Source organism: Triticum dicoccoides, chromosome 1B, assembly GCF_002162155.2.
Source record: "Triticum dicoccoides isolate Atlit2015 ecotype Zavitan chromosome 1B, WEW_v2.0, whole genome shotgun sequence".
In the NCBI taxonomy this organism is placed as follows: domain Eukaryota; kingdom Viridiplantae; phylum Streptophyta; class Magnoliopsida; order Poales; family Poaceae; genus Triticum; species Triticum dicoccoides.
In genome coordinates this window covers 587,106,633-587,124,591 of record NC_041381.1, presented here as the reverse complement: position 1 = coordinate 587,124,591, position 17,959 = coordinate 587,106,633, and the positions used below count along the sequence as shown (strand labels likewise).

General features: G+C 50.9%; 1 protein-coding gene across 1 annotated transcript; it reads left to right on the top strand.

Moving 5' to 3' along the window:
- The first annotated feature begins 6 nt into the window (after nt 1-6).
- On the top strand, nt 7-3,683 carry LOC119348927 (signal recognition particle 54 kDa protein 2-like). Its single transcript, XM_037616930.1, has 9 exons — nt 7-286; nt 394-493; nt 1,237-1,390; nt 1,471-1,621; nt 1,704-1,852; nt 2,320-2,420; nt 2,499-2,656; nt 2,949-3,063; nt 3,149-3,683. The coding sequence occupies exons 1-9, from the start codon at nt 56-58 to the stop codon at nt 3,481-3,483; spliced, it is 1,494 nt and encodes a 497-aa protein (XP_037472827.1). The 5' UTR covers nt 7-55; the 3' UTR covers nt 3,484-3,683.
- The last annotated feature ends 14,276 nt before the right edge of the window (nt 3,684-17,959 follow it).

The following is a 17,959-nucleotide window of genomic DNA, read 5'->3' as shown; positions in this document are numbered from 1 at the left end:
GCCGGAACCCCACCCCGCCGCCGACGAGGTCCGACCCCCCGGGGGCCCAGCCAAGATGGTGCTCGCGCAGCTGGGCGGGAGCATCTCCCGCGCGCTCGCGCAGATGAGCAACGCCACGGTGATCGACGAGAAGGTGCTCGGGGAGTGCCTCAACGAGATCTCCCGCGCGCTCCTGCAGTCCGACGTCCAGTTCAAGATGGTCCGCGACATGCAGACCAACATCAGGAAGATCGTCAACCTCGAGACCCTCGCCGCCGGCACCAACAAGCGACGCATCATACAGCAGGTCCCGCTACCTGTCCATCTCCCTCCATTCATTTCCTGCGCTAATTCGATCCAGCCAGGGGTAACTGGGCGGGAGGAGGCTGATACCCTTTTTTTTTCGTGCTGCAGGCCGTCTTCACCGAGCTTTGCAACATGCTCGATCCCGGGAAGCCGGCCTTCACCCCCAAGAAGGGCAAGCCCAGCGTCGTCATGTTCGTCGGATTGCAGGGTCTGTCTCATTGACTAACCTCGCTTGCTTGCTCTGTTTTTTGTTCCACGCCTATTACTGAATTCCAGTCGCGATATATGATTGCTTACCTGTATATATGTGCCACTCTGTGTGTAGCATTTCTAGACCATCTAGAATAAACTTGATGTTTAAGCACATGTGATGCGCTCATAGGTGTCATGGGAACTGTATGTTTCATGTTTATCCGAATTGTCATGATAGACGAGCAGGATTGAATGGTCCAAGCCTTGTTGAATCGAGGTAAATTTAGGTTATTATTGGGTGTAGAATTGCGGTTAGGTCATCGGTTGCCTTTAACCAATAGAAGCAGAACTTGTTTAGTTTATTGTTGTAATCTTTTCATCTATCTATGTGCTTCAGTTCGTTAATTGTGATGACAACCAACTATAGCAGTCAGTATTATACACACGGGAGCTCTCAGTTCTGTCTTGAGATGGATGGCAAGGTAGATACATTGTTTTTTCGAGAACTTGTACTGACCCAGGAATTTCAGCAGCTAGCTCTAGCCTTGTAGGTGCTAGATCTGATGCCTTGAGAGTTATTGCTGTTTCCTGTTTCGTTTTACTAGTTGCTCGTACTTGAGAGAGAGATCTTTTTTCCTGTCCTAGTTCTTAGGAGTAATAACAACCAGTGGTTTGTTCATTATCGTGTTCCTTCTCTTTAATACAGTTGCAACATACATTGATGTTAGGTGTTCACTGAATGATGATATATTTCTGTAGGGTCTGGAAAAACTACTACCTGTACCAAATACGCATATTATCATCAGCGTAAGGGATTCAAACCGTCGCTGGTTTGTGCCGATACATTCCGAGCTGGTGCTTTTGATCAGTTGAAACAGAATGCAACCAAGGCGAAGATACCTTTTTACGGAAGGTCTCTACATTGATTGATTTACCTGTGGATTAAAAGCTTCTCTCCAAAATTTGCTCTAAATAAAATTGCCTTCTTTGCAGCTACATGGAGTCAGATCCTGTGAAAATTGCTGTTGAGGGTCTGGAAAGGTTCAGGAAAGAAAATTCTGATCTCATCATTATTGACACAAGTGGACGCCATAAGCAAGAGGCTGCACTCTTCGAAGAAATGCGTCAAGTTGCAGAAGCAACGGTATTTACACTGTCGGAGTCATGCACCATTATTTTTCCTGTAATGTTGAGATTTTCACCCAACTTTTCATGGTTCATTGCAGAAACCAGACCTGGTGATATTTGTGATGGATGGCAGTATTGGTCAGGCTGCGTTTGATCAGGCACAAGCATTTAAACAAAGTGCTTCTGTTGGTGCTGTCATCGTTACGAAATTGGATGGTCATGCAAAAGGAGGCGGTGCACTTAGCGCGTTAGTATTACTCTTTATTTTTATTTTGTTCTTCCTGGTGCTATTTCCTGTATTGTGTTGCTTATGAGCGATATTGTTTCCAAAGAATCTTAGTTAGCTTAGTTCTTTGGTAAATTTTCTTCATTATAATTCTTCTTATGGGATTTCCCCCGTCTGGTTAATATGTCCTTTTAGAGTTGAATTTCATTTTACCAGGTTACATATCATCCATGTTATTTTAGTTCAACAAGAAAATGCCACTGGGTTTAGGATCACTTCAATCTGAATGTTTGCACATATGTTTAATATCTGTGAAGCAGTTAAGACTTAAGATTGCTATTTATCTGCTCAGCTGTATTCTCAAATCCTGTTTTAGCTTCTTTTTTTATTGTGTTTTTCACAAGTAGGTGAGGATACCGTTTGTTACAGTAAACAGGTGAAGAATCAAAGGAACCTTTTTTTTACATCCTCGCCTCTTTTTTCCCCAGGGTTGCAGCTACAAAAAGTCCAGTGATATTTATTGGAACTGGAGAACACATTGATGAATTTGAGATTTTTGATGTGAAACCATTTGTCAGCCGTCTGTTAGGTTAGCAACTACATTTAATATTGTGTGTAGCTTGGTGATTCTTCTTTCTAGTAGTTTACCTAACGATGTATTTGTCAGGTATGGGAGACTTGTCTGGCTTAATGGACAAGATCCAGGATGTTATGCCTGCTGATCAACAGCCTGAGCTTCTGGCAAAGCTGGCTGACGGAACCTTCACTCTCAGACTTTTGTATGAGCAATTCCAGAATCTTCTGAAAATGGGTCCTATTGGCCAGGTTAACTATCTTTTACTCCCTTCCTTAATAAATATAAGATGTTTTGGATACTTCAATATGGACTACGTAAGGACTGAAATGAGTGAACAAACACACTAAAATGCATCTATATACATCTGAATCAGAAAAAAGTTTTAATTGTGAGCGGAGGATTATTTATCATGTTAACATCTGATTAACCTATATTATATTGAGTATTTGGTTTCACACAGAGTCATCCAACAAGACAAGCAAGGCTCCACAACTAGTGATATCATTTGTTTAAGCATGCATCGTCTTATTTATCTTGCAGGTCTTCTCCATGTTGCCTGGATTTAGTTCAGAGTTGATGCCAAAAGGACATGAGAAAGAAGGCCAAGCGAAGATTAAGCGCTACATGACGATTATGGATTCCATGACAGCAGCAGGTGAGCTAGATTAGATCAAGGCTTTCCTTTGTGTATCACAATGGCGATGTTCTGAAACTTATCCCACCCCTGATCTACTTTTCAGAGCTCGACAGTACAAACCCGAAGCTGATGACAGAGTCGCGAATCATCCGGATCGCTCGAGGGTCTGGCAGGCAAATCAGAGACGTGATGGACATGCTGGAAGAGTACAAGAGGCTAGCCAAGATGTGGAGCAAGATGAAGGGGCTAAAGATGCCGAAGAACGGAAAGATGAGTGACCTGTCCCAGAACCTTAACATCCAGCAGATGACCAAGGCGCTCCCGCCGCAAGTGCTGAAGCAGATGGGTGGCATGGGTGGCCTGCAGGCTCTTATGAAACAAATGGGCGGCAAGGACATGAGCAAAATGCTCGGTGGCATGGGGCTGGGCGGTGATTAGCCTGGCAAATGTAGGTAGAGTTTCCTCTGGGCATAGGTGGTGTGCTTGCTGCGTTGTGGAGTTTGTTATATTTATATAGATCTCAAAAGATTTCCATCCTGACAAATATAGTCCCCAACTCCTGACAAATTTATTTGAAATTTCTCTGCAACTAACATCTACCAGGTCATCAAATTTACAGCTACTGTAGCTTTTGTGAATTTGTCATGTCATTTCGTTTCCTCGCTTGGTAATACTTGTTTTATGAATCATGCGGTCTTCTGGATCTGGAGAGCCTGAAACCCAGAGTTAAAATTTGAAGCCCAAAGTCTAAAGCGTTTTGTTGTTTAGTGTACTACTTTTCGGTGATTAGTGAAAAGAAGAGAATGAAGTTCTCTGTGAGTCCTTGTAATGATAATTTTGCCGCACAGATGATGAACGAATATTTCAGGACCTTTTAGGTCAGATTTTACAGCACATGATTGCCCAATTAGTGTCAACTTTGAGATTGCCGTGCGTTGTAAGAGACGTTTCATGCTGGGGGCGAAGTTAGTAATAAACACAGCAGCAAGGCACCATACTTCTTTTAGAGGGAAACATGCTTTATCTCTGGTACTGGTACATGTTTAGTAAGGCACCATGCTTTTACCATCCACTGCAAAATAAAGCACGCGACATGACACTAACTGCGCAAAAGAAAACGTAAAGCTACATACACATACACTGCACGATGCTTTTTAACTCCACTAAAGAGGCACTTGTCGGATGCACAAGGATTTCACGATTGGTCGCTAGTCATCTCCAATTCTTTTGTGAAATTTGCCCGACGACCTTTTTTACTTTGAGAAAATGAAGGAGTTAACGAAATTTGCTGAGCTCGAAGGGTTGGTTTAGTGGCATTCCGTTGCTGTCCAGGGGATGCCAACGCAGTGGCGCATACTCTAGCTAGGCACTCGTATGATTTTAAGTCGAATTTGTTTTAGGATGGTGATCCTCCTAGTTTCATTTCACCTCTTTTGCGGAACATGTAACTATGTTGGATTTGCAATGAAGTGCGCCGTTGAGCATTCCCATAGAAAACGACTTGTTATGTTCAATCAAATCTCTTTTTTTTTTTTTTGCAAACATGTCTAATCAAATCGGAATATCTTGCTCGATGGAGATAGTTCATTTGCTAAATGGGAATTTATTTGGTTATATAGAAAATCATGCTTTGATTTGTGCTTATCAGACCATTTTTACAAGGCGATGACACACGATTAGATTCATCACAGTGCCATAAATTACTTCTCATTTAACTAACAAACTCACATATTTCTCTCTAAAATAAGCCTGGACTCAAGTTTTAAGTCTGAAATCCAGAGTTCAAATTTGAAGTCTGAAATCCAATCGTTGTGCTGTTTATAATGCTATAACGTTTTACACCGGACGTTCTAATTTTTGGCGATTAGTGCAACGAGGATGTGTGAGTCAGTGCACTGTACTGATAAGTTGGGCGCACAGATGAACTAGCATTTCAGGACTTTTAGGCCTAGATTTTACATGATTGCCTAATTAGTGTCAACTTTGGGATTGCCGTGCGTTGTAAGAGACGTTTCATGCTGGGGGAGAAATAACAATAAGGACAACAGTAAGGCATCCTACTTTTTTTTTTGAGGGAAACACCCTTTATCTCTAGTACTAGTATGTTTAGTCATCTACTGCAAAATAAAGCACCCGACATGACACTAACTGCCAAAAAAAAACTTGGGCAAATTTGACATTTGTAGGAACTTTTGGGAAATAATATAATTATGATGGTTTCGGTGGCTCTAGCTAATTGTATCTATGATAGAGTAAAGTGAAGTGTCTCAGAAGCATAGTTTGTGAATAATATATGTATATTGGCTTTAGTGTGATCCAAGTATTGTATCTACAATCTTAATGGGGGTAGGATCTGTTGTCTCTCGTCCTTGCGTTTCTCCTCTAAGGAAAGACGGCTAGGGTTTCTACCTCCTGTTGGCAACATCACCGATCTGCCACATCTCCCGTGGCCTTAGAACCATGGATGCGCGGTGGATCCCAGCCCTTGCCGGTGGGAGGGTGTCGGAGTAATGGGCCACGGATAGGCTCACCCGAGTCCCATGATCTATCAAGACTTTTGGGCCAGCTCCGCCTAGCTGGGCCCCAAGCCGAAGCTCCGCCCTCTGAGGCCGGCTGGCTCAGCGGCCGGCTGCCAGAGGGCGGTCGACCCGAGACTACGACGCTCCGAGTGACCGGCTCCTGGCGGCCGCCCTCCAGAGAGGGCGGCTACAGCCAGGCGGCTACCTCACGACTACGGGGCGGCCGAGCTCCCATCAAGAGTACAAGACAAAGCATGGCTACAGTGAAGCACGTCGCCTCCCACGCTCGAGATGGGCGTGGCTACAGTGCTCCGTACAGACGGAGATCTCCGCACGACGGAGCACTGTGCCGTATCTACCTTGACGTTGCTCCGAGTAGGCGGAGCCCTGTTCCCCACGACGGCCTGTCGGTACGGCCCGCCAGATGCGGGCCCTATCGGACAGTGACCCCAAGGAAGACGGCGGAAGCTCGACCAGGCGGATCAGAGAGGGGTCGGCCTCCAGCAGGCGGCCGTCCCTTGTCCCGAGGCGAGCACGCCATTAAGCTGATAATACCAGGTGTGGCTACAGTGTCCTCCCACCAGGCGGTGGGATTGTAGCCACGCTAAAGATGACCAAGCCCCCGTCATTGAGGACACGGCTACAGTGAACAGCCACCAACCAGACGGAAGGGCCCACCAGGCGGTGGGCCCCTGCGGTCGGCGGAGAAGCCGGAGGCTGGAGACACTAACAGCCGGGCCCAGCAGCCGGCCAGATTACCATTGTACCCCTGGGGGGTAGGCATATATAAACCCCCCAGGCCACCCATGCAAAGGGTTCCCACTCCATTAGAACTAGCCACCCCCCTAGAGCAGGAAGAGAGCTAGCCTTGCCTCCTTCTGCCTCTAGCACACAGCTCGAGGAGCACCATTGTATCACTTGTGCCTTAGTGATCATGCGGAGACCTCGCAGAGCAGGACTAGGGGTGTTATCTCCTAGGAGAGCCCCGAACCTGGGTAAAGTACGCCGGCGTTCGTGTCTACGCCTTATCCCGCTTCCAGGCACCGGCGACGTTCTACTCGCTCCCACCATGATAAGCCATCCTTTGGCATATGTCGCATCCAACCCCCGACATTTGGCGCCCACCATGGGGCGAGGTGCACCATCGCCCGGAGATCTGCTCTGAACGGGAACCCCGTTCCTTCCTGGCGAGCAAAGCCAATCCAGCACGCCTGACGGCGTCAGCCCCGAGGCGCTGCACGGCGCGGAGATCGCCTGCGTGGCGAGCTGCCTCGCTGACCTCGTCGGCGAGATCGACCTCTCCGACGAGCCGGCCTCTGACGCGGGCACAAGCTTCCCTGAGAGCCGCCTCGTCAGGCTCCTTGACCAGCTCCATGTCGCCAGCGAGCCTGCTGTGGACCTGGAGTCCGTCGGCTCGACCGATCCGATGATCGTCGACTTCGACACGGCGTCGCTCGACGCGTTCCCCACCAACGTGGTGGTCTACGACGAGCCACCTCCTCGCGAGTACAGCGGCGGGAGCACCGTCACGGAGGTGCTCGTCATCAACAGTGAGGAGCACTCAGACGGGCGTGCTCAAGATCCCCTCGACACCGCTCTGTGCGACCTCATGGCGCCCATTCCTGGGGGCGCGGACGCTGAGGCGCTGGAGGCACGCCGCCTCCAGCTTCTCGAAAATGATGGCCGCCTAGCCAGCATGTGCCGGCTTTCAGACGCCTATCGGCGCGAGATGGACCGGGCCGTAGGCGGCACGCCGGCTCCTGAGGGGCCTAGCCGCCTCGGCACGGTTCGGCAGCGTGGCGCGACTGTCGCCAGCATGTTCGGGGCGGAGCGCCCTGTCTACGCCACGCCTGTGGAAAACATCCGGGCCGCCCAGGCGGTGACAGATGAGCTGGACAAATGCGACGGCAACAAGCGCCGCCTCATGATGGAGCGAGTCCAACAGCTCCTAGACGCGGCAGCCGCGCAGCACGAGGCCGCTTGCCGCGCCAAAGTCCCACCCGAACGAAACAACAAGCCGTCCCCACGCCGAGATCATGGGGCGACCTCCCGGACGCCGACTTGTGGCGCCCGCGGAGGAAAGGGCAACGAGACGGCTGCCAGCCGCAGTCGGACACACCTCTCCATCGAGCGGGACGAGGACGGCCGTCCTCGCGCAGTAAAGCGGCGAGGCGACCTGCCGCCTCCCCCGCCTCATGGAGCAAGATACCCCACTCCGCCTCCTGTCACGCATCCGACACTCGGCGACTGCCTTGGCCGTGGAGAGGGAGTCGGAGAGAATGATGCTCGCCATCGGATCGATCGTCTCAATCGATCCCTGGCGGTTGAAGAAGAGGATGTGCTGGGCCCGCCCTGTTTCGGCCCCAGAATCCGAGATGAGCCCTTCCCTAAAGGGTTCACCCTCCCACGAGACACACCCAAGTACACCGGCTCCGTGAAGCCGGAGGATTGGCTGGTCGACTACTCCACGGCCGTCAGTATAGCGAATGGCAACAAGCGCGTTGCCGTGAAATACGTCCCGCTCATGCTTCAGGGCACTGCCCAGACGTGGCTCAACAGCCTGAAGCCCCGCAGCATCAACAACTGGGTTGATTTCACCGAGGTCTTCATCCGCAACTTCACCAGCACCTACAAGCGGGCCCCCCAAGCCCTGACAGCTCTCCTTGTGCGTCCAAGGGCCCACGGAGTCGACTCGCGACTACCTCATGTGCTGGACCGAGCTGCGCAATTCCTGCGAAGGCATGTACGAGGTGCAGGCGATCGAGTACTTCACTGTCGGGTGCCGAGAGGGCACCCTCCTCAAGCACCGACTCCTCTGCGACGAGCCCGAGACCCTCGACGAGTTGCTGGTCATCGCCGACAAGCATGCCACGGCCGACTCCTCCATGAAGGCGGAAATCCTGGTTGACGCGTCCAGCAAGGTGGCCCCTCAGGTGCCTCGGACTCCGGCTGGTGACACCAGTCGGCGATAGCAACCAGGAGATCACAAGCGGAAGGCCACCTAGCCGGCTTCCACCAGCCGGCAGGTGGCGACGGTCGAGGATCAGCAGCCAGAAGGGCAGCCGGCCCCCAAGCGGCAGAAGGGCGGCAAGACCAATTGGTTGCCAGCTTTCTCTTATGAGCAAACCTTGGATGCACCCTGCAAGTTCCGTAGCGGCGCGAAGCCCTCCAACCACACCACTCGTAAGTGTCACTGGCTCACCAGAATCGCCAAGGGAGATGGACTCCTGCCTCCTCCGCCTGCCAGACCGCCGCCTCCTCAGCCTCAGCAGCCGGCGGCCCGACCAGTCGGCGCCATACAAGACGAATACCCGGAGGAGCACGGAGACTATGTTGTGTTTACCAGCGTGGTTGATGACAGGCGCAGCAGACAGCAACAACAACAAGAAGTGCAGGCAGTGGCCTCCAGTACTCCGGATTTCATGCATTGGTCTAAGAAGCCTATCAGTTGAAGCAGGGCCGACCACCCGGAAGTGATGCCTTCCCCTGGTTCGTATGCCCTGGTCTTAGAAGCAACCCTTGCAACAGAGAGGCGGGCCGCCAATTTCTCCAGAATCCTGATAGATGGCGGCAGCAGCATCAATATCCTGTACCGTGACACAATGGAGAAATTGGGAATCAAGCATAAGCAGCTCACCCCCAGGCGGACTGTTTTCCATGGCATAGTCCCTGGCCTTTCCTGCTCACCAATCGGCAAGACTCAGATTGATGTCCTCTTCGGAGACAAGAATCACTTCCGCTGAGAGTCAATCTGGTTTGAAGTGGTGGACCTTGAAAGCCCCTGCCATGCGCTGCTAGGCCGGCCTGCTCTGGCCAAGTTCATGGCGGTCCTCCACTACGCCTACCTCAAGATGAAGATGCCGAGTACCAAGGGAATCCTGACAGTAGTCGGAGACTACAAGAGATCGATCACTTGCGCGGCAGATAGCAGCCGGCTGGCCGAGTCCCTCGTGATTGCTGCCGAGAAGCGGCTCCTTGACCGGGTGGTGGCACTGGCAGGCAAGAAGCCGGAAATGTCACCCCCCAGGAGTCGGAGGCTGAGGGATCGTTCAAGTCGGCCAAGGAAACAAAGAAAATACCCTTGGACCCGGAGCACCCGGAGAGGCACGCTGTCGTAGGCACAGGCCTTGACAGCAAATAGGAAAGTGAGCTCGTCGATTTCCTCCATGAGAATCGGGATATCTTTGCATGGTCTCCCAAAGACATGCCGGGTGTTCCGACGGATTTCGCCGAGCACAAGCTACATGTCCGACCTGACGTCGAGCCGGTCAGGCAGCCCTTGCGCCGCCTGTCAGAAGAGAAGAGGAGAGTTGTCGGAGAAGATATAGCCCGGCTCCTAGCACCCGGATTCATTATGGAAGTATTCTTTCCAGAGTGGCTGGCCAACCTAGTCCTAGTGTTGAAAAAGAACAAGCAGTGGCGCATGTGCATTGACTACACCAGCCTCAACAAAGCCTGCCCCAAAGATCCCTTTGCTCTACCAAGGATTGATCAAGTAATAGACTCCACAGCCGGATGCGAGCTGTTGAGTTTCTTGGATGCATATTCCGGGTATCACCAGATAAAACTGAACCCAGCCGACAGGCTAAAGACCGCCTTCATCATGCCATTTGAAGCCTTCTGCTACCTGACCATGACGTTCGGCTTGAGAAACGCTGGCGCCACGTTCCAGCGTTGCATGCAGAAGTGCCTCCTCAAGCAACTCGGCAAAAATGCCCACGTATATGTGGATGATGTGGTGGTGAAGACGGAGAAGCATGGCATGCTGCTGGAGGACCTCAAGGAGACCTTTGAGAACCTACGCGGATTCCAGATCAAGCTCAACCCGGAGAAATGTGTCTTTGGAGTACCAGCCGGCCAGCTCCTCGGTTTCCTGGTCTCAGAGCGCGGCATAAAGTGCAACCCCGTGAAGATCAAAGCAATTGAGATGATGAAAGTGCCCACCCGACTGCTGGACATGCAGAAATTCACCGGATGCTTGGCGTCAGTCAGCCATTTCATCAGTCGGCTGGGCGAGAAGGCCCTTCCCCTGTACCAACTCATGAAGAAGACCACTTTTTTCGAGTGAAACGACAAGGCGGACGAAGCTTTTCTCCAGCTCAAGAAGATGTTGGCAACCCCGCCTATCCTGGCGGCTCCAACTGAGAAGGAGCCCATGCTCCTCTACATTGCAGCCACCAGTCGGGTTGTCAGCATAGTCATGGTGGTAGAGCGCAAGGAGAAGGACAAAGCATTGCCGGTCCAGAGACCGGTGTATTACTTGAGTGAAGTATTGTCCGCCTCCAAGAAAAACTACCCCCACTACCAGAAGATGTGTTACGGCGTGCACTTTGCCGCCAAGAAGCTGAAGCCCTACTTTCAAGAGCACCCAATAACTGTTGTCTGCACAACTCCACTTGCTGAGATCATTGGGAGCCGAGATGCTTCTGGCCAAGTGGCCAAGTGGGCTATTGATCTGGCCCCTTACACCATCCACTACCAGCCTCGCACCGCCATCAAATCACAAGTGTTGGCCGACTTCCTCGTCGATTGGATCGAGACCCAATATTTGCCGCCTGCGCCAGACTCCACTCATTCGCGGATGCATTTCGATGGCTCGAAAATGCACACTGGCCTGGGAGCCGGCGTCGTCCTCACCTCTCCCAAAGGCGACAAGCTCAAATACGTGTTGCAAGTCCAGTTCGCCGCCTCCAACAACGTAGCAGAATATGAGGCACTCATACATGGGCTCTGGCTTGCCAAGGAACTCGGCATCCGCCGGATCCTGTGCTATGGTGACTCCGACTTGGTGGTCCAACAGTCGTCAGGCGACTAGGACGCCAAGGATGCAAACATGGCCAGCTACCGCTTCCTCGTGCAGCAACTCAGCGGATACTTTGATGGGTGCGAGTTCCTTCACGTGCCAAGAAATGACAACGAGCAAGTAGATGCTCTGGCATAGATTGGCTCCACCCGACAAGCAATACCAGCCGGCGTCGCCCTACGCCGCCTTCTGAAGCCGTCTGTCAAGCCGTCTCCTGATTCAGACTCCATCTTTGTGCCGGCCCCTCCCGAAGCAGTCGGATCCGACTTGAGGGCCCCAGAAGATGGCACGGGGATCTCGATAGGCGGCCCAGGGACTGCTACAGCCGCGCCCGGCCCGGGGACTTCAGAACCCGGCCCGGGGACTTCAGCAGTCGGCATGGGGACTTCTCCAACACAGTAGGCGGAAGCAGCTGCCAACCCGCCGCCTCCCCTACCAGCCGCCCTCATTCAAGTTGTAGTAGTTGCAATCAAAGAAATTGCGGCGCCCTCATGGGCCCAGCCAATCCTCAAGTTCTTGGTGAATAAAGAGCTGCCAACCGATGAAGTCTCAGCCCGACAAGTGCAGAGGGGAGCTGCAGCTTACACCATAGTCAACAGAGAGCTGGTGCGACGAAGTGTAACAGGGGTTTATCAGCGGTGTGTGGAGTCGGATCAAGGCCAAGCAATACTCAGAGATATCCACCAGGGCGAGTGCTTCCACCACGCGGCTTCAAGATCACTTGTGGCCAAGGCTTTCTGCCACGGGTTCTTCTGGCCGACCACCCTGGAAGAGGCCAAAGAGCTAGTTCAGAAGTGTCAAGGGTGCCAGAGTTCCACTCCAAGCCACACCTGCCGGCTTCTGCACTCAAGACCATTCCCATAGCCTGGCCCTTTGCTGTATGGGGACTGGATATGGTGGGACCATTCAAGGCAGCCCACAGTGGCATGACTCACTTGCTTGTTGCTGTGGATAAGTTTACCAAGTGGATAGAGGCAAAACCAATCAAGAAGCTGAATGGGCCGACTGCCGTGACTTTCATCACTGACATCACCACGCGACACTGCATCCCACACAGCATCATCACCGACAACGGCACCAACTTCGCCAAGGGGGCCTTGGCTCGTTTCTGTGCAACACAGGGCATCCGCCTGGACTTAGCGTCCGTTGCCCACCCACAGTCAAACGGCCAAGTGGAACGTGCAAACAGCCTCATTTTGTCCGGCCTCAAGCCCCGACTGGTCGAGCCTCTGGAGTGCTCGGCCGGCTGCTGGCTCGACGAGTTGTCGGCCGTCCTCTGGAGCCTGCACACAACTCCAAACAAGTCAACAGGCTTCACGCCTTTCTTCCTCGTCTACGGTGCCGAAGCCGTCATCCCGACGGATATTGAGTTCTCCCCAAGAGTCACCATGTACACTGAGGCAGACGCCAAGGAGGCACGAGAAGACGGTGTCGACTTGCTGGAGGAAGGTCGGCTGTTGGCACTCAGCCGGTCGGCCATCTACCATTAGAGCCTGCGCCGATACTACAAGCGCAAGGTGAAGCCAAAGTCCTTCCTGGAGGGAGACCTTGTGCTCCGGCTGATCCAGCGAACAGCCAGACAACACAAGCTCTCGGCACCTTGGGAAGGCCCTTTTATCATCAGTAAGGTGTTGGGCAACGATGCCTACTATCTGATCGATGCCCAGAAGCCCAGAGCGTGCAAGAGGGATGATTCAGGCAAGGAGACGGAGAGGCCATGGAACACAAACCTCCTCCGAAGGTTTTACAGTTGAAAGCAGTATGTATCATGCTACCTTTTGTACTATGTATAAAGACTCCGGGTCCCCCGAGAAGAGCTCGGGGACTGCCCTCTTTTATCTATATGATAAGCGTCGTATTCATGAGAATGTGTAGTCTATCCTTTCCGCCTGGCACTGGGTCCGACCAGTCGGCCCGGAGCCTCGCCGCCTTTTACAATATGCCGCCTCCTGCAGCCGGACAAGTAGTGTGCCGGCACCAAAAACTCCCTTTGTCAGAAGCCACAGCTCGCAGAGCGACTGCATGGCGGGCAAAGGTTGCAAAGAGGTGCCCCACACGGAAGAACGACTAAGGAAAAGCACGCATATAGTAGAGGGCGGCATCGCACTTAGCCGCCTGGCTGCTTGGCAGCCAGACGGCCGGCCTCCGCCTCTATTACCAAAAACCTCCGAATGGCTAAGCCCTAGCCCCCCTCACCAATGGCTAGAACGCTCAAATCAGCCACGGTCCACAGAGAGGCCGTCCGGCTGGTGAAAGCAAAGCCAAAGGGTTGGCGGCAAAGGAAAATAGCCAAGGAGAAAAAGGAAAAAAGACTGGAGGTCGGCACAGCAAGCACGAGCAATGATAAATATTTACATGGATAAAGGCCTCTAGTTGTTGGGGAACGTTGCAGAAAATAAAAAATTTCCTACGGTTTCACCAAGATCAATCTATGAGTTCATCTAGCAACGAGAGAGAGGAGTGCATCTACATACCCTTGTAGATCGAGCGGAAGCGTTCAAGAGAACGGGGTTGAGGGAGTCGTACTCGTCCTGATCCAAATCACCGGAGATCCTAGCGCCGAACGGGCGACACCTCCACGTTCAACACACGTACCATCAGCGTGACGTCTCCTCCTTCTTGATCCAGCAAGGGGGAAGGAGAGGTTGATGAAGATCCAGCAGCACGACGGCGTGGTGGTGGATGCAGCAGGGATCCCGGCAGGGCTTCGCCAAGCGTCTGCGGGAGGGAGAGGTGTAGCAAGGGGGAAGGGAGGCGCCAAGTGCAAGGGTGAGGCTGCCCTCCCTCCCCCCTCTTTATATAGGGACCCTTGGGGGGCGGCCCTAGGGGGGGCGGCGGCCAAGGGAGGTGCCTTGCCCCTCAAGGCAAGTGGAGGCGCCCCCTCCCCTAGGGTTCCCAACCCTAGGCGCAGGGGGGCCCAAGGGGGGGTGCACCAGCCCACCAGGGGCTGGTTACCCTCCCACTTCAGCCCATGGGGCCCTCCAGGATGGGTGGCCCACCCAGTGGACCACCGGGACCCTTCCGGTGGTCCCGGTACAATACCGGTGACCCCCGAAACTTTCCCAATGGCCGAAACTCGACTTCCCATATATAATTCTTTACCTCCGGACCATTCCGGAACTCCTCGTGATGTTCGGGATCTCATCTAGGACTCCGAACAACTTTCGGTTTGATGCATACTAATATCTCTACAACCCTAGCATCACCGAACCTTAAGTGTGTAGACCCTACGGGTTCGGGAGACACGTAGACATGACCGAGACGGCTCTCCAGTCAATAACCAACAGCGGGATCTGGATACCCATGTTGGATCCCACATGCTCCTCGATGATCTCATCGGATGAACCATGATGTCAAGGATTCAAGCAACCCCGTATACAATTCCCTTTGTCAATTGGTATGTTACTTGCCCGAGATTCGATCGTTGGTATCCCAATACCTCGTTCAATCTCGTTACCGACAAGTCACTTTACTCGTACCGTAATGCATGATCCCGTGACCAGACACTTGGTCACTTTGAGCTCATTATGATGATGCATTACCGAGTAACAAATCCCAGTCTCGATCTGTGTCAACCCAACAGACACTTTCGGAGATACCCGTAGTATACCTTTATAGTCACCCAGTTACATTGTGACGTTTGGTACACCCAAAGCACTCCTACGGTGTCCGGGAGTTACACGATCTCATGGTCTAAGGAAAAGATACTTGACATTGGAAAAGCTCTAGCAAATGAACTACACGATCTTGTGCTATGCTTAGGATTGGGTCTTGTCCATCACATCATTCTCCTAATGATGTGATCTCATTATCAATGACATCCAATATCCATAGTCAGGAAACCTTGACTATCTGTTGATCAACGAGCTAGTCAACTAGAGGCTCACTAGGGACATGTTGTGGTCTATGTATTCACACGTGTATTACAATTTTTGCATAATACAATTATAGCATGAATAAAAGACAATTATCATGAACAAGGAAATATAATAATAATCCTTCTATTATTGCATCTAGGGCATATTTCCAACAGTCTCCCACTTGCACTAGAGTCAATAATCTAGTTACATTGTGATGAATCGAACACCCATAGAGTTCTGGTGTTGATCATGTTTTGCTCGCGGAAGAGGTTTAGTCAACGGATCTGCGACATTCAGATCCGTATGTACTTTGCAAATATCTATGTCTCCATCTTGAACATTTTCACGGATGGAGTTGAAACGACACTTGATGTGCCTGGTCTTCTTGTGAAACCTGGGCTCCTTGTTAAGGGCAATAGCTCCAGTGTTGTCACAGAAGAGAGTGATCGGCCCCGACGCATTGGGTATGACTCCTAGGTCAGTGATGAACTCCTTCATCCATATTGCTTCATGCGCTGCCTCCGAGGCTGCCATGTACTCCGCTTCACATGTAGATCCCGCCACGACGCTCTGCTTGCAACTGCACCAGCTTACTACTCCATGATTCAACATATACATGTATCCGGTTTGTGACTTAGAGTCATCCAGATCTATGTTGAAGCTAGTGTCGACGTAACCCTTTACGACGAGCTCTTCGTCACCTCCATAGACGAGAAACATGTCCTTTGTCCTTTTCAGGTACTTCAGGATATTCTTGACCGCCATCCAGTGTTCCTTGCCAGGATTACTTTGGTACCTTCCTACCAAACTTACGGCAAGGTTTACATCAGGTCTGGTACACAACATGGCATACATAATAGATCCTATGGCTGAGGCATAGGGGATGACACTCGTCTCTTCCTTATCTTCTGCCGTGGTCGGGCATTGAGCCGAGCTCAATCTCACACCTTGCAATACAGGCAAGAACCCTTTCTTGGACTGATCCATATTGAACTTCTTCAATATCTTATCAAGGTATGTGCTTTGTGAAATACCTATGAGGCATCTCGATCTATCCCTATAGATCTTGATGCCTAATATGTAAGCAGCTTCTCCAAGGTCCTTCATTGAAAAACACTTATTCAAGTAGGCCTTAATGATGTCCAAAAGTTCTATATCATTTCCCATCAGAAGTATGTCATCTACATACAATATGAGAAATGCTACAGAGCTCCCACTCACTTTCTTGTAAATGCAGGCTTCTCCATAAGTCTGCATAAACCCAAACGCTTTGATCATCTCATCAAAGCGAATGTTCCAACTCCGAGATGCTTGCACCAGCCCATAAATGGATCGCTGGAGCTTGCATACCTTGTTAGCATTCTTAGGGTCGACAAAACCTTCCGGCTGCATCATATACAGTTCTTCCTCAAGATAGCCGCTAAGGAATGCCGTTTTGACGTCCATCTGCCATATCTCATAATCATAGTATGCGGCAATTGCTAACATGATTCAGACGGACTTCAGCTTCGCTACAGGAGAGAAAGTCTCATCATAGTCAACCCCTTGAACTTGCCGATAACCCTTAGCGACAAGTCGAGCTTTATAGATGGTAACATTACCATCCGCGTCCATCTTCTTCTTAAAGATCCATTTGTTTTCTATCATTCGCCGATCATCGGGCAAGTCTGTCAAAGTCCATACTTTGTTTTCATACATGGATTCTATCTCGGATTGCATGGCTTCAAGCCATTTGTTGGAATCTGGGCCCGCCATCGCTTCTTCATAGTTTGAAGGTTCACCGTTGTCTAACAACATGATTTCTAGGACAGGATTGCCATACCACTCTGGCGTGGAACGTGTCCTTGTGGACCTACGAAGTTCAGTAGCAACTTGATCCGAAGTACCTTGATCATCATCATTAATTTCCTCTCCAGTCGGTGTAGGCACCACAGGAACATTTTCATGAGCTGCACTACTTTCCGATTCAAGAGGTAGTACTTCATCGAGTTCTACTTTCTTCCCACTTACTCCTTTCGAGAGAAACTCTTTTTCCAGAAAGGATTCGTTCTTGGCAACAAAGATCTTGCCTTCGGATCTAAGGTAGAAGGTATACCCAATGGTTTCCTTAGGGTATCCTATGAAGACGCATTTTTCCGACTTGCATTCGAGCTTTTCAGGTTGAAGTTTCTTGACATAAGCATCGCATCCCCAAACTTTTAGAAACGACAGCTTAGGTTTCTTCCCAAACCATAATTCATACGGTGTCGTCTCAACGGATTTAGACGGAGCCCTATTTAAAGTGAATGTAGCTGTCTCTAGAGCGTATCCCCAAAATGATAGCGGTAAATCGGTAAGAGACATCATAGATCGCACCATATCCAATAGAGTGCGATTACGACGTTCGGACACACCGTTACGCTGAGGTGTTCCAGGCGGCGTGAGTTGTGAAACGATTCCACATTTCCTTAAGTGCGTACCAAATTCGTGACTTAAATATTCTCCTCCACGATCTGATTGTAAGAACTTTATCTTTCGGTCACGTTGATTCTCTACCTCATTCTGAAATTCCTTGAACTTTTCAAAGGTCTCAGACTTGTGTTTCATCAAGTAGACATACCCATATCTACTCAAGTCAACAGTGAGAGTGAGAACATAACGATATCCTCCGCGAGCCTCAACGCTCATTGGACCGCACACATCGGTATCTATGATTTCCAATAAGTTGGTTGCTCACTCCATTATTCCGGAGA

Bases quoted from the DNA above. Each gene is read 5' to 3' on its own strand.
- LOC119348927 (XM_037616930.1), top strand. From the start codon at position 56: ATGGTGCTCGCGCAGCTGGGCGGGAGCATCTCCCGCGCGCTCGCGCAG. The intron at 1,853-2,319 runs GTTAGTATTACT...TTTTTTCCCCAG, and splicing joins GGAGGCGGTGCACTTAGCGC to GGTTGCAGCTACAAAAAGTC. The intron at 3,064-3,148 runs GTGAGCTAGATT...TCTACTTTTCAG, and splicing joins GGATTCCATGACAGCAGCAG to AGCTCGACAGTACAAACCCG.